Consider the following 22152-nt stretch of genomic DNA (forward strand, 5'->3'; position numbering starts at 1 on the left):
GAACAAAAAACCACAAGCCAGAAATGAAAATTCAAACAAAAAAAACTAGGCCTAGAATAAGCTGCGAATGGATTGGAAAAACCATTTAGAAAAAAATCCGATCTAAAAAATGGAAAAAACAGTAAAAATCAGTGAAATTGCCGCATGTGAACTAAAAACCACTACCGAGAAACCAAATTTTTGTTCAAACACCGTTTTCTCATTCTACTTTAAAATTAGAGCGAAAAAATTCACGCCGAAAACCACTCGCAATTTCGCTCCATTTCCTGTTTCGGCGTGACCAAAATCACTACTCCAATTTGACTTCAAAAATCATGAAAATGTGTGAACAGACCCTAAAAAAACATAGCCGGAAGAATTCCGGAAACGACTCGAAGTAGAAATCTGACTATTCTCAATAATCAGATGCATCACCAGCATATTATCAATCGACAGACAGTGTATCCAACTCACAAAGAGAAGACTGGAGAACTGGAAACTTGACAAAGGACCAAATCAAAAAATAATATTCTCTAAAAATCCAAAAAAAATTCTCTACAAAAAGATAACATGCAGCTTCCCATCCATAACTAATAGAAATCAATTATTTATATATTTGGCTAGATCAATCGCCCACCTAGTATTTGCAGAGAAACGTTAAACAACAAACTAAAAAGAAGACTAAGAAAAACTCTAACGAATTAGAGATTTGTATAATTTGTTTAAATGAAAACTGCCCTGCTAAGCCTTCGAGTGCAACTTCATAGTATCAACACCTACAAAAATGCTCTTTATTGAGAAAAAGTTACCAAAAAAAACATTAAATTGGCAGAAATAGGCTATAAACTTAGAAAAAAGGCAAAAAGTGGCCAAAATTTGATCTGATTTACTCGATTTTCTTTAACAAAAACAACTCGAAACGAATATCAATCAAAATGAGAGACATCCAAAAGAGCTACAACAGCAGACTTCCACTAGAAAATTTCCCAAATGCTATCAAAGGTTGAGGAAGATAAGAAACGACATTTGAAACCAAATTGAACAAATAAAAAACGAGAAAAAGTAAGGTGTTTTTTTAATTTTACAAAATAAAGCCAAATAAAGTTACTTTGAGCAAATAGAGCAATGAAATGCTCGCGAAAAAATGGGCAAGTCTTAACAAGCTAAATAAATTGTCTACCGTTGAAAAAACGAAAGCCGAAAATTTTAAAATGTGGTTAAAAAAGTCCTAATTTTTCTGCCATTTTTCTTCAGAAAAAATGTTTTAACATACCCGGCAGATTGCCGGAAAATAGCCGCCGTTGATTCCAATAAGCATGATTGGGATTGAACGAATAGAAAATATTGAAAAAAAAGAGATTTTTGTACAAAAATTTTTTTTTAAGTCCGATTTATTTTGATGGCATTTCGTAGTTGAACATACTTCTGTTTCTTAGAGAGAGGCTACAGGGGCTACTATCAACACCAATAAGCATTAGAGGTGGTAACTAAGACTTATAGGAACGACGTTCAAATAGCGGGCATCTAAAATTGGGCTTTATGGGTTTATCCCGTTTCTATTTCTGACTTCAATTTTTTATACCGACTCTGTTCATTTTGAATTGCTTTGCTTAGCAACTGATGTTCAAATTCTCTTTTAGCAGAATGAGAGAAGAGAGAAACTAGCCTAGAGAAGTCAAAAAGATTTCACGCAAAATGTCGAAAAAGCGGCAAAATGGTAAAGCGAAAAAAAGTTTGACGAAGTAAAAAAAAAAAATACGAGCGCAATAATAGCCGGCTGAGAAGATGAGGGCGGCTATTAATAACAAAATTGTAATCAATTTGTATCCCTTATGATCCTTGAGTAACGAGTTTGTATGCAAATTGCACTAAAAGCAGTAGAACAAAACAAAAGGCCAAAATACATTAATTTTCGTCGAAAAATCAGCAAAAGTGATCAAAAACCTCCAAATTTGCATAAAACTCAAATTAACTACTTGAAACCTTCAATTCCTATCAGAACGAGCCCAAATCCAATACAATATTTTAATCAAACCTCATAAACAAGAAAAAATGCTGCAGAAAAACTGCTTTTAAAAGCCGCACGAACAAAAAAAATTCGCTCGCTCAGAGAAAATTTTTACACACATCAATTTCTCGCTCTCTCAAAAACAGCGGTATGAAAAAAACACTCTCTTTTCGCTCCGCTCTTCACTTTTGTTCAGCAACCAAATCACTCAAATTTTTTCACGCGTTTCATTTCCCGCTTCAAAATTCACTCCAATAAAATTGATTTAAAAAAACGACTTCTCCAATACAATTCAAATTGGATGTAAAAAAGAGAGTCGTAAAAAAGACAGCGCTTCGAGTCGTAAAAAAGACAGCGCCCCAATACAATTCAAATTCTTTGAATTGTAAAAAACCAAGAGAAGGCCAATAATAGCCCCAGCTATCGCTGTGCGACTATTAATAAATGCTACAAACTTCGTTTGAGACCAATCAACAAGTTTTTTGCTGCAGGGTTGGGTTAACTTTTGCTGCTAACATGCGGAATTTTTCCACTTGAGACAGCAGTAAGATCAGTAAGTTAATTTGCGTCAAAAGAGTAGTATCAAGTACCATCGCATAATGACCAGAAAAGATCACAATGATCAAGTTTTATGAGCTACGGGTTGGCTTATGGCAACAAAGCTTCAAATACCTTTGAACAAAGGCGTAAATTTCTATCTACATAGTTACATGAACGATCTGAAACTGAATTTACAGATTTACAATTATTCACAGTAAGTAGTTCAAGATTGTCTCCGAACAATTTGTTAATTAGTCTTCAGATCATGTTCGCCATATACATACATAGCTTTTGACATTCTAGGGGGCTGGATACTTTTCCGCTAAGTAGATGCTTTCTGCATCGGGAGTTGTGTGAAGTGGTGGCATTTCTTGGTTGAAGATGGGCCAAGTGTATTCAGGAACGCCCGTGAATTGTGGCAGATTAATATAGTTTGGGCCTTTGTAATGCGGAATTGTGGCTGAAACAAAAATGTGTTTCAGCAATACATAACCTTTCAGCTTTGCAAGTTACTTCAACCACAAAGACTGATGTCCACAAGACAGGCCATAACATTGGAAATCTTTCAAATAAAATTTTCAGAACACATTTTATGTTAGGTACCTAACCTAATCCAACTTTTTCAGGTTTAGCGTTGTTTGGCTCAGGAGATACAAATGTGATGTGTTTTTCGTTGTCAGCAGCGCCTGCAATAGGAGGCGTGGGTGTATTGACACTGCCCTTCAAAATAGGTTTGGATGCAGGAGAAACTGCAACTGTATTGTTGGCAGCAGCACCAGAGTTTTTAGCAGCAGTAGGCTGAGTAGAGGTTGGTGCAGCTGGTTGCGGTGTAGCTTTAGCAGCTCCCTCTACAGCAGCAGCAGATGCTAGCCTCGCATTTCGTTGAGCAATGGAGTACTGCACACACGGAGCTATATCCTGAAACAGGATTGTTATTTGCTGATCATATTAAGGGACCACTTTTTAATTCCTGAAACAAAATCCTCCAACTTACTCTTATGGAGGAAATAACGATGCGCGAACTATGATAAATCATAAAATTGCTCATTGTTCCAGCATTTCTCTTCAAATGGCGGAATATCTATGCGTGGCTTGCTCTTTTTCGAGACACCATATTAAAGCTCTTGATACGCAGATTTTAACGCTGCATTTTTAAACTATTGCCGCTTAATCTGAAAATTTCCTTTCTGAAGTCAATACTATGTTGTGGTTTAACAAAAAAAAATTACTATCGAAGTAATTGAGACACGTGCAGGGTCAATTCTGAACATATAAAATAAAAAATTTCGCAAACTCTGGTTTAAATTCGACATTATAAGTAGCTTGCAAACTTCACGTTTCTTTTCAAAACGTAAAACAGAGAACTTTCATATTGCAAAGTTGCAATCTTTCCGGTTTGCTTCTTTTGCCTTCCAATTAATCTGACGGGTGCACAAATCTGAAGGGTGAACAAATTTATGTCGGCTTTAAATTATAAATTTGATGGTTTGTTTTTCGCTGAGCGGACATACGCTTATTCAGGGCATGAAGAGAACCTTTTAAACTGGGTAGTCAATTTTACTACTTTTTTCAATTCTGATGAAATATATCAAATGCTGAAGGCAAACGGAAAAAATGTTAGCCAATATATTTATGTTGGATTTATGTCATAGAAATGTACGAGAAGCAATCGGTCTTCAAGATTTAAAAGCAAAGAAATTCAAAACATTCTTCTTAAATCCTTTCCACTTTATTTGAAAAATTTTGACTCTGTTATGATTTGAAGAGACAATGATTATTACTGTTGGCTCAAAAAGTTAATAGTTTGCTCTTTCTGAGCAAAGATGTCTTTGAAGGCAATAGCACGATTTCGTGACACAAATTAGAAAATTTAGACTATTTTTCACAACTGTTGAACATTTGTTCCTATTTCCTTCTATTTGTGCTTGAATGGTGAAAGTAGACCTGTGTTGGCCTACATATATATGTTGAAATCGCCAATTCAGACTGGTAGCGAAAACGATCGGCTTTGGAGGATCAATGGCAGAAAATGAAATATACTCTTAAATTCATGTTGCATTTTTTCCATTATAATTGGAAACATTCAGTTTTTATCTATGTTTCTGATTTGAATAGTCAGTGAATACATTAGTTCGCAAAATTACCAATTTCTTTCTTTTTATCTGAGCAAAGAATATCTCGAGGGCATTAGCATAATTTTCAAATCAAGTTCGAAAATCTATGTTACGTTTTTTTTAAACTTCTGTTCGTATTTTTTGCTTCAAGTTCGAATGGCGATAGCAGGCCTATTTATATCTACTTTCAATTCTCCATGCCATTGACTTGTACAAAAAGCAATCGGGATTTACGGTATTAACGACAAGAAAATTTTCATGCATTTGGAAACTTTTTGCTTTAGTCTCTGTTGACAGGTTAGTTCATATGTTTTTTGAGAGCATTACCTTTTTTTTTCAAATAAACTTTATTTGATAAAAAATTTGAGAATTTGTTCTTTGTTTTTATTTAGCTTTTTTCCGAACTTTTTGAATCAAAAAATAAAGTAGCCAAACCAGTAACAACTCAATGGAACTTGAAAATATCAAGCAGAGTGAAAAACTTAAAACAACTTAGTAGTTTGATATCTTAGAAAACCTGCAAAATTTCCGAAACAGCAAACAGATAATATATTAACGAATAACTTCGTTAACATGACTATTTTATCACAACAGCAGATCAACAGTTTAATGAAATAATTTCCATCAGTCAAGTTCATTTCTCCACATAAGAAAAGCATGTTTCTATTGTCCCCATTTTGGTCAAGCAAGATAAAAAACTCGTGATTGAAGATGATAATTATATCTCCTTATTAGACGCCTTTGAAAAATTTCACTTCAATCTGGCGAGTTCAGAGTTCTTTCTAGACATCCAAGACTCTCATTAAGCGGGGAAAGCAAAATTACTGCAGACCCATGAATTACAAAAACTGACAATGTCTGAGCGAGCCTGTTAAACAATGGAACATCCCTCCTGGTGATAAGCAATGGAAAACATCTGCTGATAAGCAATGGAAAACATCTGTTCCTTTACCAAAGTAGCAATTTTTCCCGTTTGCTGCTTTTGTCTTCCTTTTAACCTGAAGGTCGAACAAATGTTAAACATCGACTTTTAAATTATACGTTTAAATGTTTGTTATTCTCTGAGCGTATATAACCTTATCCAGGTCACCTTTTAAGCTTGATCATCAATTTCAGTACTTTTTCTTAATTCTGATGAAATTTATCAAAAGCTGAAGTCAAACTGACAAAAAGTTAGCCTATATATCCATGTTAGATTTATAATGTCAAAGAATTCAGCGAGAAACAATCGGTTTTCAAGACACTTACTGAGGTCATTAAAAACCTTTTCAACTGGTTAATCAATTTTGCAACTTTTTTTCAATTCTGATGAAATATTTCAAATGCTGAAGGCAAACGGAAAAAAATATTAGCCTATACATTTATGTTGGATTTATCATGTCATAGAAATGTACGAGAAGCAATCGGTTTTCAAGACAAAAGCTAAGAAACTCAAAACTTTCTTCTTAAAGCTTCTCCACTTTAATTGGTAATTTTTAACTCCGTTGCAGAGACAATGATTATTATAGTTGGCTCAAAAAGTTGTTAGTTTGCTTTTTCTGAGCAGACTTCTTTGAAAATCTTAGCACGATTTTGTGAAAATTCGAAAATTAAGATTCTATTTTTCACAACTATTGAACATTTGTTCCTATTTCCTATTTGTGCTTCAAAGGTTCAAATAGACCTGTGTTGTCCTAAATGTATATGTTGAATTTGCTAATATAGACTTGTAGCGGTAGCGATTGGCTTTGGGGGATCAATGAAAATGAAAAAAAAAGCGCAGAATTATCTGAAAATTCGCGTTGCATTTGATTCCAGGAGTCAGTGAAGGTATACCAGCTCACAAAATTTCCAATTTCTATTTTACCTGTTCCAGGAACATCTCGGCGTTTTTTAAAACTCTGAATTTCTGTTAGCATTTTTTGCTTCCAGTTCGAAAGGTGAAAGCAGGCCTACTCATATCTACTTTCAATTCACTGAGTAAATGACTTTACAAAAAGCAATAAGAATTTACGGTATTAAAGATAAAAAAAAATAAAGTGGCAAAAATCTTCATGCATTTGGGAATTTTTCTGCTTTTGTCTGTTGACGGGTTAACTCATACGCTTTTTGAGAGCATTACAACCATTTTTGTAACAAAAAAACTATAGAAATTATATTAGATTAAAAATTTAAAACACTTGAGAATTTGTTCCTATTTCATTTAATCAATTCTTTTGCGAACTTTTTGAATCAAAACTTAAAGCAGATAGACCAGTAGCAACTCACTGAAACTTGAAAAAATCATGTAGTGTGAAAATCTTAGAAAAACTTAGTGAAAACTTCCGAAACAGCAAATTGATGGCAAAAATTATCATTCTTATATTAACAAATAACTTACCATGACTATTTTATCAAAACAGCAGATCAACAGTTTAATGAACAAATTTTCATCCGTCCATTTTACTTTTCCGCATGTGACAAACATGTTTCTTTTGTCCCCACTTTGGTTAAGTAAAAAAACTCTGATTGAAGACGCTAATTGATAATTATATCGCCTAATTAGACGCGTTTGAAAAATTTCACTTTACTCTGACGAATTTTAAGTTCTTTCTAGACATACCAGAATCTCATGGCTAAGATTGCCACAGACCCACGAATGACAACTATTGAGGGTGACTGAGCGAGCATGTTGAAAACAATGGAAAATCCCTGGTGTTGTAGCTCCTGCTGTCTGAAAGTGAGGATATTCGTTTTTAATGTCTTCTTGAAAATTGTCTTCTAGAAATTGTTATAGAAACACATACCACCTAAAGCTCCCACTGCCAATGTTACGAACGTAATACCTTGCTGATAACTTTTGCTCAAACACCTTAAACTTTCGATCCTCAGCTATTTCAATTGCTTATCCTCACTTCTCAGCCGCATTTTGGATAATGAACAGCAGAACGGCTTGACGTCCATGATGGCAGAAAAATGTCTCGGGGCTGGGAGTTGCTATCAGCGATGAGGTTTCGTTTTTCTACCACTGGAGATAAGTAAGCTGGTGAACAAGGTGTTGCGACCCGGTGTCGACTTCTGTCGTGTCTTCCAATGGCGTCTCCCCTTCCGTGACATATGACAGCATGGTCACCAAACACATCCAGACTGCACGAAGCACAACAAGAGTATTTTCTCAAAGTCATAAATACTAATACCAAGTCTGTAACTAACACTCCCCCGAAATCCATTAGCGTGAAAATGCAGACCAATAACATCTATGGGTGCTGCAGCTAGCCATTCTCCCGATTGTGGAAGAGAGCAACTCAAGTCTAGCTTTTCCCTCACTGAAGTATGGGATCTTCCTTCGGATATTTTCCCTTTTCCCTCATTGTGAGTGATCTTCCTTCAGGTTCCCTTTTAAAACCGAATCAATTGAAGCTAGCAGGGATCCCACGCAAGCAGCTTTATACGGAATTGACTTTGTTTTACCCCTAAACCTGTTAGACTGATAGGGAGGCATGCCTGCTGCGAAGCGTGGTCGAACATAACAGTTCCGAGAATTTGATCCACAGTTTCTCCTTGGAAGTTGTCAAAAAGTTTAATGACCTCAATTAATTCAATTGTTGGCCTATTAATGCAGAGAATAGGCAAGCTTCAGTGCCCCCAAAAAATGTCGAACAATACCCAATGCACAAGGTTTTTCAACTATTCCATTTGTTTTTTGAATCCCTTTTCTCAAACACGTCACTATCAATAGATGGCATATTTGTTTAAGCTGTTCTGTTTGTTTAGGCTGTTTGTTATGCTGAGTTTTTGAGTTTTTTTAAGCTGTTGTTCTGACCCGGCAACAAAACCTTCAAGTACGCACCAGGTATGTCATGTAAGATTGCAAGCTAGCTCCTTATTTTTAAAATCAATGGCCACAGTCAATGAGAACAGCAATGAATTGCCTTGCTGGACACTAGATTCACTCTGCACTGTTGTTGTAAGTGGTGAAAGCTACTATCCGGGGAATAAATTTGTTAAAAGCTGACAAAAGATGCGAACGCTTGGATGAAATGAATGTATTCTGAAAGTCAATATTTAGAATGCCATGAGGGGCTCAGAGCAGAATAACATTTTGTAGTTTATTTTAGCAGAATCAATTATCGCTTCTGCTCCTCCGCTTACCTCCAACTCCCAATTGGAACGTTTCAAACAATTCAGTTGGTTCAGATTTGGCTTCAAGCGCCAAACAAACTGCTATGACCTGTCTTAGTGGTCGCTAACTGCAAGGGGGCGTCCTTCTCGAGCGCAGTAATTGAGTCACTGCATAATGCATGAGACGAAATTTGAAAAGTTTCCCCTAGAAGCTGCATTGACAAATTTTGTTATGCTTTTAATTGCTGACCCCCACTGATCTGAGGCTGTACAATGTACTGAAGAGAGCAAATGTTCAGGATGCAATTTAGAGTGTCAAGCAGCAGTGTACTTGTTTAAAGTGATAAACTGTTCATAAACATCTTTTTCGCTAAACTGAAAATCTACTGATGCAATATCGTTTGGGGAAGTAAATAAAGGCATGGTTTCTTTGGTATGCAGATCTTTCATAGCTTTAATCGTAGCTTTTTTATCGGGTGAGTCCATCACAGGCTAAAATTTTAGCAGCTCGTCCATCAGAAGATTTTTGCTTTGTTTCCGAGGAAAAGAAACGAGGTAATGCAAGATACTTTTTTGCACAGCTATGCAAATGAAAAATGATTCTTCTATTTTGTGATTTTTTAAAGACTCATTAAACAAATTCTTTAGGCTTTCTATGTCTATATTTGTGGCTTTCGTTCTTTTTTCGACAAAACTCTCTTCTTTTAATCTATTGCTTTACCTTCTGTCTTCACCATAGTTCACAGAGAAAGCTGTGAACGAAATGAGTAGTTTTTCCTTCACATTATTCATGCCCTTTTCTTGTCAGAGCTGATGTTGGAACTTTGTGTGCTTGCTCACAGAATCATTCCTGCTTGTCCATTTAATCACGCCAGAATTAAAAACTTCACAATTCAATAAGTTCAAGTATAAGTAGACAAGAATTTAAATTTATACCGCCCTGTCTTCTGGTAGCACCATACCGTCAGCCCATTAGATATATAGATCATGATATAGCCTATAGCAAATAATATCTGACTGACTTATAAGTATTGGTTTTGGAATTACTTTATATTACTAATCAAATATTGCAGAAAAAAAATCACAAGGCATAACGGGTTAAGAGACACAACGAGGTCTAACATTGATAATGATCTGGAGGTCCTTGGCATATTTTCCATTTGTCTCGTTCATCCAGTCATCTCCGAACGTTTTGAGCAGTTCTACATTGCACTGAGACTTTACCTCCCTCAGTACTGTGTCACCCTTGTTCATCATGCGACTCAGACCTAAAAAAAATTTAAATACCAGTTAGACAATTCGCTCAAGTTGCTAGTACTCCCTAAAATATTTCACAGCTTGGTGTTAAATATCGACTACAGTTGACACAATTGGTCCATTAATTGTAGAAAATCACAGGCACCAAGATCTGCTTTCTCTTTCTCGACTCAATCAAACTCACCGTTTTTTAAAACAGTCACAAGCTAATCGAACTTTAAACATCAGAGCAAGGAATGGCTTGTAGTCTGGTGCTTTCAGGAAAAATTTCCTAATGCCAAATTTCACATTAAGTTGCCCCCAAAAATAGAGATTGCTAAATAATTTACATTTTAGCAGTAAATTAATTAACTAACAAATGAGCTGAATAAGACAACTTATAAGCTATTGTAATTTGAGGAAGTATATTGAGTTCACCGAAGCTTATAATTTTGGCGAATGACAAATATGGAATATGCATCCATTACGAGTGGACTTTGCATTAGACAAAAAAAAACTAGAAGGCTCTTTAGTTTGTATTCGCACAAACAAACTTACAAAAAAACAGAAAATTGCCTCATATTGTGATTCAGAATATTGACTCAATTAATCAATAGCGAAATTTAGCAGAGCTTTATTATTTTTTTTTGTTAAATTCGAACACAATCACGAAACAGAATTTTCAAAATCAGAAGAAAATGCTTGAAAGGCAATTTTGCGGACAATTTAAAAAATAAAATCTGATAAAATTCCTTTATGAACAAGCTAATTTTATCTGGACTTCCAAAACAAACATACCCGGCAGATTGCCGGAAAATAACCGCCGTTGATTCTCATAACCAATATTGGAAGAAAAAAACTAATGATTTTTGTACAAACAATTTTGAAGTGCGAACTATTTTGATGTATTTTGGAGCTGAACATACTCCTGTTTCGCAGTGCGACGACACAGGAGATAGTATCAATACCAATAAGCATTAAAGATGGCAACTAAGAACAAAGTTTGAGTAACGTGCATCTAAAATTGGGCTTTATGGGTATATCCCGTTTCTATTTCTGATTCCGTTTTTTGATACTGACTGTGATCATTTTGAATTGCTTTGCGGAACAACTGCTGCCTAAAAACACTTTTAGCAGAATGAGAGAAGAGCGAAACTAGCCTAGAGAAGCCAAAAAGCTTTCACGCAAAATGTTGAACAAGCTGTGAACTAAGGTAAAGCAAAAAAAATTTAGTACGATGAAAAAAATAGGAGCACTATAATCGCCGGCTGAGAAGCTGACGGCGGCTATTAAAAATTAACACGAAACTCCCGCGTGAACATATTGCCTGATAATATCTACGGCAAGTCTTCAGCTGTCTGTCCTTTAAACAATCACTGATTTCAAATGGTACAGCGCTCAACAGACATCGAAAACATAAACCGACTAACTTCAGAAAAATTGCTCTCAATGACAGGCGTCGCAATTTAATTCGAGGGATGTAGCCTAGAGAAAATTTTCTTTAAGGGTGCAAAAACGTCAGCCAAACGCGGGATTCGAACCCCGACCTCCTGAGTCCGAGTCCGTCACCTCGACGGAGGTATTAAGCACTCGGCTATCAGGTCCTAACAATCGGTTTTGTTAGAACAAATTATTTCGGAGTGAGAGCAATTGAAATCACTCAAAAAGCAAGAAGTGCATGAAAAATTCGCTTGAGAAGTCAGAGATTATTTTAAAAGAAACGCGCAAAACGGTACATTTACATTTAAAAAGACGTTTACAACAATTGCCTCTCATTCGGAAGCAATTAAACACCACTTAAAATTACTCATTGTTTCACAAAATTCCCTGTTCAATCATCGTGTCTCGTTACATCTTTTGTTGCTTCAAAACGCCAGTTTTGTCAGCCAATAAATTGAGCAAAGGTCACATGAAAAAAAGAAACTCTAAGAACCGCCTTTCACACCATGAATTGATAACTCAAAACAGTTTCAGTGAATTGCATACTCAGCGTCTGGTAGGCCGAAAGACCTAAGAGTCTTTAATGCCCTCAGCGCGTACTTGTTTATGCCCTATTTTTTTATGCCCTATTTATGCGTACTTGTTTATGCCCTATTTAAAAGTTAGAATGAAATTGAATGAATTGGATTTAATGGTGCCAAAAATTGAATTTCACAATATTTGATTGGATGTACCTGTCAATCGCAACCTGTATGAGAACCAGAAATATAGCTGGCATACTGCCATGAAATAGCCCCAATATCTTCGTAGATCTGCTGTCTAAAAAAAACAGCAAAAAGGATACAAAAATTACTCTTTCATTAAAGGATGAGATGTAATATTTCGAGTACGAATATGTATAAGTTAATGCTGCTTCTTTTAGCTGCTCAAATAACCTTGATTTATAGTGACACACATTCACTTGACCTTATCTCTTTGAATTGAAGTAAAGTCAATTTCGAAGTGAGGAAGTTATTTTTGAGAGTGAGGTAAGTCACGTGTGACCAAAAACTTGATCACTAATGAACAAAAAGCAAATTTGAAGTGGTTGTGACGTCATATGGTCGTAACTAAAATTTTTACGAAGAAAAATCCACCGAGAGAACTGGTTTTTCAAATAGCTAATGTCTCCGAACGCATCAATGAAGAAAAACAACAATCTTAAGTCAAACAACAAAAAGAAATTTGGCAAAATATAAAAAATTTCCGAAACAAAATTTATTTTTCATGTAGTACAAGCAAACATGCAAAAGAAAAACGTTATTTCATGCAGTGAAAATTAGTTGTCCAGAACATGATAAGTCCCGAAAAACATTCCAACGAACTGAATGACAACTGACAATTGATGTATCTGACCAGCAGATCAATTGAACTTTGCCAGTCAGAAAGAAAGTCAAAAATTGAGAAAATATTCAAATGAACTAAAAAATAATATCATTGCTAAAATGTTAAATCTTTTACCCTTGAGGCAATGCTTGATCCTTTCAATTGCAACCATTAACCTACGCACAAGCTTCGAAAGGGTTCTAGTTGCCACTAAAGATTTAACATAAAATTTAAAACATTTAATTTGAAAAAAAGTATTCAAATTAGAAAATTGCAACAAATTTGTGATAATAAAGGGCTGTAATCCATCCTAATCTCTTCTCTCCAGTAACCCATCTGCAAGGCCCAAAATACTTTATTGGCCCTTAAAGATCGATAAAACCAGAAAATGACAAAAATTCTCAGAAAACTTAAAAAGTTGCAAATTATAATGAAATATTGCTGAGTAATATTAATATCGTCAGTACCAATTCACTGTCTCCAAAAAGTATTAAGCAACAAAATTTCAAGTCCACATGCCGATAAAGATTGATAAACTCGGAACAAAATTTTTAAAAAATCCGAATTTCATCAAAAAAATTGCAAAAATTTGTGAAATCAAAATATTGAATGCTATTCATTTGTTCCTAGCAACCATGCAGTAACCTTTTATCAAGCCCTAGAGGAGATTACGGGCTCTTGGGAGTGGAACAACTAAAAATGACAAAAATTTTCAAAAAAAGTTGAATGTTTTATAAAGAAATCGCTAAACTTCGTGAAATTAAAATATTGAAAACCCTTCCATTGCTACTAGAAACTATGCAGTAAACTAATATCTAATCGTAGAGAAATTTCCCTCGCCCCAGGGGTTGGAAAAACGCGAAAAACGGAAAATCTTCAAAAACTCGAAAATTTCAAAAATTAGTATAATAATGCGTTTTATGTTTGAAGGACCAAAAACACATAGCTCAAAAAATTGTCATAAAAGGGGATTCTGTCTAGCAAAAGACCTTCATCAACTTCGACAAACGTCAATTCAAACCTGGTCAAACAAAAAACACGAAAAATGACAACGCGAAATGACAAACTCCTAAAAATGAACTTTCAACCTTGAATTACGAGCTTCCCAGCAACTTCACCACTAAGCACTCGAAGGACTTCGAAGATCAGCTACGGGCCTCTAATGAAACTTGATGCCCGCTGAGCTTCACCTGTTTATCCCGTTTTGAAAGCTCAAAGTCATGAAAAAATGTGAAAACATTTTAAAAAAAGAGCAAGCACCAATACAATCCAATTCTTGGATTGTAAAAAACCAAGAAAAGGCTAATAATAACCTCAACTATTGCTGTGCTTTCTATTAAAAAAGAACATGATATAAGCATTGAAATTATAGTGCTTTGCCTGTGTTCCCCCAACATGCCTCAAACATTACTGCAGATCGCAAACCTACAAATTGACAACAGACAATTTTTTTACTATGAGCACTAATACAGCAATCAGAAAAAAAATTCAACAGTCCACTATTAGACGCTAGACAAATGGTAAATAAAAATTGACCAACGTCGGATGATTTGCTCTCAAACCGCTCTACAACTTAGGAGGTGCAGCACCTTAGAAATATTTCATGGGTGCAATAAAAAAGTGCCTTAAGGGTTTGGACCCCTGACATCCAGGTTAACAGTCTGACATCTTAACCACTCAGCAACAACGCTTTCAATTTCGCACAAAATCTCTTTTACCCACGAACTTTGTGTAACTAAGTGTGAACTAAGTGTAAAACAAAACCGACTAATGTCGGGAGAATTGCCCTCAAACGACTGGGATGGGGGGGGGGGGGGTCAAGTGATGTGGTATGTGGTTAAGGTTTTGGTTGGACGGGGGTGGGTTAGGGTGATGTGGTTAGGGGTTTGGGTGAAGGAGGGTGGACGGGGGTGGGGTTTTACTGAGTTGGGCCAAACTTTTAAGACTAAGAACCGCACCTTGAAATTGTCTCCTTAAAACAGTTTTGGTGAATCACATACTTAGAGACTAGCAAGGCGTACGGCTGCTCGGCCACTTAATATCCTCCGAGCGCTAACTGTTTATCCCGTTTTGGAGGACGAAAAGTCAAATGGGTCAGACGAAAAATCGTATAAAAAGACCACAGGACTAAAATAATATCTACAAACTTCGTTTGAGGGCAATTGAAGTCTTTCGAGAAATCAAAGAATGTTTTAGAACAAATACGCAAGCACAGTCCAGCTAAGAATATTTTTAGAAACGCAATCAGTACAGAATCATGGGTTAAAACAAACGCATACAAAAAAAACACCAACTAAAAAGGTAACAAAAAAAACCTAGACTATTTAAGTCCAAAATTATAAGAAATCTTCCATATTGTTCAAAGCAATTACCCTGCGAGTTTTCCTATCGAGCGTTAGCGCAATATTTTTCTGCTTTGGTTGAAAATTCAAAGCTCAAAAAAGTAATAGCACAAAAATAGAAAAATTATTGCGATTAGAACAACCACTCTCAAAATCAAGGCGCATCTATTGTCTTTCTTGGATAGATAAATATCCGAACAAAAATATTCAGTACATTATTCAGATGGAAAAGAGTAGCCTACATCAAAATTATATTTGAATCTATGAAGAACGCAAAAAAAATGAACAACTCATACAGCAAGTCCCTCCAGTCAATGGAGATGCAGACATTTTGGCTCACATCAAAAGGAACAAGTGCAAAAACAAGGGAAATAGCCAACAGATTGCCGGAAAATAGCGGTTGTCGACCCCAAGAACTGACGTTGGGATTGAAACAGTTAAGAGTAAAATAAAGATAAATTGACGATTATTCTAATTCCTTAAAAGTATCAAAAAGAGTTCTAATTTGGTCTATAGTTCGAGTAGATTCAATGAACATGGCCAATTCAGCCTCTAAATTGGAGGAGAATTAGCTGCATACTAATACCAATTAGAAGTTTACTCTCAGGAACTTGGAAAACTTAATGCACTAAGTCTTTAAACATTAGGATTTAGTGCCCGGACTTTATTGATTCATCCCGTTTCATTCGCTTTTTAACATTGAACATAATTTCAACAATTTGACACCTGAATTCTAAATTCCATTCAGTTGAAACAGAGTGAGGTAAGTCAGAAGTCAAGCGTGAAAGTGGTGACTTAAATGAAACGAAAAAAGTAAATAAAAACGTAGCAGAAAAATCCTGAATTACAATTCAAGGAGAAAACGAAACTGAAGACACTATCAGCCTCCTTTAAAGAACAGTCTCTGATAATTAAAAAATCAAATAGCAAGACTTCACAATATACAGAATGATAAAAAACAAACCATTTTAATTCTTTTGAGGAAAACAGTATTCTCGAAGTTATTAGAACTAACAACGTCAACCTTTAAAAACTTGAGATAATCGGAGTTTACACAGCAAACGCCAACTTTATATAAAAATCACTGAGAGGCAAAGTAAAAGGATATCAGAAACGCCATTTGGCAAATACAAATTTCCACTTCTGTCTCTGAAAACAAGTGGCATTTAAGTCTTTGAAGCGCACAACTTAAATGTTCAACATCTATCGCACTATCCATCGGAAGAAAATGAAGATGATAAAATCAATTCAGGGACGACGTAACACAAGTAACAAATGCAGGCAACATTTGAATACTTTTGATAAATTGCAGTTTTTGAAAAAAGCCAACAAATTCATTAGCAATAAACTGAAACCCTTAAAGGTATTCAATAGCTCAATAGATATCACATGAGACCTGTCATTATTAATACTACCGACAGAACAAAATCAAATTGCAAAAACAGGCAAGTTTCTTTATTTATATAATAGAAAAATAGTTTCCTTTTGTCAATCTTTGAAAACCGTTTAAGAAATGTTGAATGAAAAGAAAAGACAAAACGAAAAACAACTACGGAAACAATTCAGAATTCAATATTTATTAGTGCTGACAAAGTCGTGATAACGTTAGATATTAAAAAAATGAATAGATAGACCCCAATATGACTTATGATTATTAGAGAGGCCGGATACCTGACATTAGTTGGACTAAGTGGCAGAACAGTGAAAACAACTAAAAGACTGGCTAAATCAAGATAATCACTTGTTTTTTGAAAACAAGTGTTGTCAAAGTAAAAAAAAAGGTAGGATACAAAGAGAAACGAAAAATGAAATCCAATATATATCAATATCGAGCCTAGAGAACTGTGCTCAGTGGGACTAGGTAACAGCGCAGCCAAAACAACTTCACAAACGAGCTAAATTCAGGTTATCACTTAATTTTTGAAAACAAGTTAAGTGCTGTCAGTTTGGAAACTGTTAGAATAAAAACGAGTAAATATACGCCAATATGACTTATTAGACAGCCTAGAGACATTTGCTCATTGCGACTAGGAGACAGAACACCGAAATCATTTACAAGAACTGGATATATCGATAAATATCGCTCTGTCTTTGAAACTGAAAAATGTTAGATATGGTTAAAAGCGATTAAAAAGACTCCAATTACGACTCATGAGATCCAAAAGACCTCTCCTTAAGGCGACAGGATAGTAGAACAATCAAGAAGGTACAAAGCAGGCAAGATCTAAATAATGAAAAAAAAACATAACCAACTAAACGTCGGAAAAATTGCTCTCGAACGACTAGTGGGAGCTCTAATCAATTGCAGCCTGCTTCAGTCGGGGGGGGGGGGGAGTGAGGGAGGGGGAGCCTAAATGAGACTAAGAAGTTCAATAGTGGGCTTCAAATAACCACATTAGAGGTTTCGGCGCACTTTTCATTGGACTTTTAGTATTAAATTGCCGCCAATTGAGTTCAGCTGTTTGAAATTGTGATTGAGAATTTTAGATCACGCGAAACGCAATAAGTCAAGGGCGTAAAAGACACTCGAAAAGTCAAAGTTCTCAAGCGAAAATTTTGCATTAAAAAGACACACATTTACAATAATTGCTATGAACTCCGTTCAAGAGCGATTAATAATGTCAAATTCGCTAAAACCAATGCATTGAAATCAAATCACTGAATTCAATCTAAAGATTTTAGCGAATTTGATATTACTTTCTTAATTTAAATTTAATTTAAATTAAAGCTAATTTAATTATACTTCAATGGAGAGATAATTGAGTCCTAACATGGAGAAAATAGCTCTTAAAAATCGAAAATCTATTCAAACACCAATTTTTCACTTCACTTCAAAAGCAGTTTGAAACAAATTTAACGCCTTAAAACTACTCGCTTTTACCTCCTTTTACTTTTCCAGCGTCGTTAAAATCTCTGCTCCAATTTGATTTGCTCATTGACAAAAAAAGGTCGAAGAGGACACCGCACCAAAACAAATCAAATTCTCGGACTTGTAAAAAAGGAGACCGCCTAAATCATAGCCGTCGGAAGCCGACGGACGCTATTAAAAAACAAACTCAGCAAACTCTGCTAAAAGTGGATCTTGTAAACGTAACCGAATAACGTCGGGCGCATTGCTCTCAAGCGACCGGCGAGCGCTTGGCTTCCGTAGTAGCCAGCTGGGCTTAGTGATGCTAGCATTAAGTAGGTATGCGCGTAGTGAGGGGGGGGGGGGGTTGGTGGATGACGGTTGGTCAATCTTGACTAAAAACACCTTTTCACAGCACCTCAAACAAATTTCTCCTCAAAACAGTTTTGGTCAACCGCATACTTTAACTAGTAAGTCTCAAAAAAAGCTGCGCGGCCACTTAAAGCCCTCGAAGCGCGTTTATTTTACCTCAAAAGTCAAATGGTTCAGACGAAAAATCGGTCAAGCAAAAAATTGCAAGACAAGGGGACTAACATAATTGGAACAACTTTGTTTGAGAGCAATTGAAAGGTTTTTTAATCAATTTGTTTTTACAAAAATCAACTTCTAGGTAATCGAAATCAATATCAAAAGAGAATAATAAAACAGGTGATTAAATAAAAACATAGATTGCCGGAAAATAGCCACGATAGACATCAGCTTTTTTAATAGACCACTAGACGTTTTGGGTTAGATTCGGACTGTCATTTTTATGAGACACATTTGCTCTACAAGGAAAACGCCCTAATGGAGCTTTTTCAAAATTAATATTCAGTATTAAAATTCAAGACTATATTACTCAGGAATTAGGGCATATAAGTTTGGCACTACTTAGATGCACACTATTTACCTTTCATTAGAAAATGTTCATAAAATTTAAGTTCCATAAGTGAGCTCAGAAGTCACTTTTTTGAGTGAGGTAAGTCACGCAATTGACCTAACAGCAGAAATGACGTCACGGACACAAATTTTAACTGCAAAGCAGTAGAAGTCACTGAAGTCATTGAAAAAACAATTCCAAGAAGTTAGGGTAAGACAAAACAAAAATCTGTTAGACGGTAAAAAAAGAGCGCAAAAATAGCCGTCTGGAATTGCTTACGCGGCTATTAAACATAACCAACTAACGTCGGAAGAATCGCTCTTGAACGCTGGGAGCTCTAATCAATTGCAGCCTGGTTCAGTGGGGTGGGAGTTTAGCCTGAGTGCGACTCAGAAATTCACTAGGGGGCTTCAAATAGAGGTTAATATATATACTACTTTTAAAATATGAAGCGAAAAATTGCACCAGTTTTGGCACACTCAACATTGGACTTTTAGTATTAAATTGCGGCCAATTAAGCTCAGCTGCTTAAATCGTGAATGAGAGAACTTTAGATCACGCAAAACGCAGAAAGTCAAGGACGTAAAGGTCACTCGAAAGCTAAAAAAACGGCCAAGCAAAAGTTTTGCAAAAAACATAGCCAGTAGAAAATCGGAAACGACTCGCGCAGAGTCGTGCAGTATAATTAACCTAACCTCACCTAAAATAAGAAAAATCAATGAAAAGAAATACCACAAAGAAAATAGAGTAATGAAACTAGACAAAAAATGAGGACACAGCTTTTAGCTTAGCTGAGGGGCCTGGGTAGGCAGGGGGTTCGTTTTTCGGTGGTGAGTAGGTGCGGGAGGGGTCAGGTGGCTGGGTGTTGAAGTTTAGTTGGGGGGTAAGTGAGGGAGTACGTAGGGGCAAGTCGAGGAGGTATGAGTAGGTTGGGGGGGGGGGGGGGGTGTCCGAGTTGTTGGCGAACTGGTGGGTGGTGTCTGTAAATGGAAAGAGAAGAGACTGTTATAGAAGAAAACTTCTCATAATGATCTTTTCACCTTGAGTAATACCAGCAGTTCCTAATTTCTATGTATTAGTATCTGAGCTACTATTAAAGTCCAATGCTCGACAACAGAACTGAACGTTCTAAAACAGAAGCCGGTTCAAAAACAAAAGTCATAGGTTCAAGTCATTAAACAATTTGCTGAAAAAACTGGAATCTCATCTTCGAGTCTTAAAAAGGCACACGTTTACAATAATTGTTTATGAGAGACGTTATCTTTGTTTTGAGAGAAATAAAACAAAAGCAGCAAAGCTACAATTATAACTCGTTCATGTTCATCGAAATAATGCAAATTCAAAGAGCTTCGAATTGAAGTTTGCTAGGAGTTTGCTAGAAGTCGCAACAACAATATTGAATAAAATATATTTACCTAAAAAACCCGCCAAATTATATCAGAATGGTTGAAATCATTAGAGTTATATCAATTTCTAACAGAAAGCATCATGCCCATTTAGGCTTATTAAAAAGCTAAAAAGTAACGCTCAGTTGTTTATGTATAAATTAGCGGATCTATTCTGTTTCGGCCCTCCAGTGTTTTTTATGACCCCCAGTTACAAATTATATGATGTTAAATAGCACGTTACTATGTTAGAAAATAGCACGTGCACCTGGGGGTCATAAAAACTTCATGCTCACTGAGCTGGTGGGGGGAAGGCGAAACAGAATAGATCCATATTAGCATACAAAGCAAGCTTCCACAAAAACTCAGAGCAATGGAAACAGCTACGATGTTTAAATTTTCTCCGGTTTACATTTTTACACTGATACCAATTTTTTGGCTTTTTAGTTAAAACCCAGCGAACAGATTGCCGGAAAATAGCAATGATGGCTAAGACGGATTATTAACTAAAAATTTTTTCGCTGGGCAAACTTGATAGGCAAAAATAAAAATTGCACCCTAAATCAGTCCGCTTTTAACTGTAAGGAACCCGACGAAACCCATCGATTTTTGGAAGTTTGGATATTTATAAAAAAATACTTTGCCGCCATCCGACCGTTAGAGTACTTTGCCGACGACGAAGTGTTCACCGTTCGCTCGCCCATAGATTTAAAGCTGCCCAATTCCGTGAAGCTCAAGGTTAGTCTTAATATGTTCACAGTCAATGTCGAAAAGGACTACGAACTGGCATATCAAGTTAAGTTTTAGTACAAGGAATCGTACCTCACGTACAACCAATTTGATACGATCCGCACCAGAAACCTCAGCTACTGTAGTACTTGAAGCAGCAGCCATTCACATTGGCCAAAGATACGATGTCAGTATGGGCTGAGGATAACATTCAGCTCCCGAACAACTACTTTTCGTCTTCTCTGCAGCTAATTTTCGAAATGGGGCTTACGAGACACAAAATTGAAAATTAAAACCATTAGTGAAGACTTTGAAAAAGGCTACTCACAGTTCCTATCACTCATATCGTCGAGCAGCGGCCAGATGAAGAGTAGTACCGGCCAAATCATACCGTAAGCAATCCGAATAAACCCGAGTGCTTAGGGTATTAAATGGTGCAGCGAGGTTCCACGGTGCTTTTTTGAACATATCTTTGCTCACTGTCCCCCCACCTGCGTCAAAACTAAATCCAATCACTGAGGCTCCAACAATGTCAATTTGCCGTGTCCGCAGATATCGAGTGTATGTTCCTCTAGGTTGCTGTCCAAGACTGCGACCAGCCATCATTGCATTTTTGTGGCGTGATGACCCCACAACAAATGCTCAAGTATATCAACACATCGCCGTTTATTCAGGCTTGGGGACTCGCCAACATGCGAGAAGCATAACCCTAGTAACCACAAGCAACCAAGGCCATCCTAGGTAAATTTTAAAAGGAATATCACGAGGATTCGGCAGAGTCCCCTTAGAGAGCTCTCAATAGATCGAAGAATTGATGCATCTTTTCCATTGCAAATTGACAAAACACCTCAATTTACCGAACCACCAGTAATCGGGTCATCCAAGGAGGAACCTTTCCACGTGCTCGGTTTGAAGTGGCATCTCAACATTGACACAATAGTTTTGAGTCGTGGTACACAGCGCCAGGTACGGAGCCTTGTGTCTCAGGTACTCAATCCCATTGGTCGTCTAGAGCACCTTTTTGCCGTCGGCGCTCAACTGCTACCAAAGGACATCTGGGGTGTCAGCGGCATGGGATGATAAACTACCAGCAGATAACGTTGAAAAGTTTTTCAAATGGAGTATAAAACTACCCAAGCTTGCTAAAACATCAATACCATAGAGCTA

The 22152-nt window shown here is 36.3% G+C and overlaps 1 protein-coding gene across 1 annotated transcript in view; it reads right to left on the reverse strand.

The window, feature by feature from the left end:
- Positions 1–2656: 2656 nt before the first annotated feature.
- LOC142339915 (uncharacterized) overlaps positions 2657–22152 on the reverse strand; it is a 164542-nt gene continuing 145046 nt past the window's right edge. The window contains exons 4-6 of the mRNA XM_075390278.1: positions 9844–9989; positions 3136–3445; positions 2657–2987 (exon numbers count right to left, since the gene is read on the reverse strand). Coding sequence (XP_075246393.1) covers positions 2827–2987; positions 3136–3445; positions 9844–9989 — 617 coding nt within the window. The 3' untranslated portion in view covers positions 2657–2826. The remainder of the gene's footprint in view (positions 2988–3135; positions 3446–9843; positions 9990–22152) is intronic.

The sequence above is a fragment of the Convolutriloba macropyga genome, chromosome 1, assembly GCF_964194025.1.
Source record: "Convolutriloba macropyga chromosome 1, txConMacr16.3, whole genome shotgun sequence".
Lineage (NCBI taxonomy): Eukaryota > Metazoa > Xenacoelomorpha > Acoela > Convolutidae > Convolutriloba > Convolutriloba macropyga.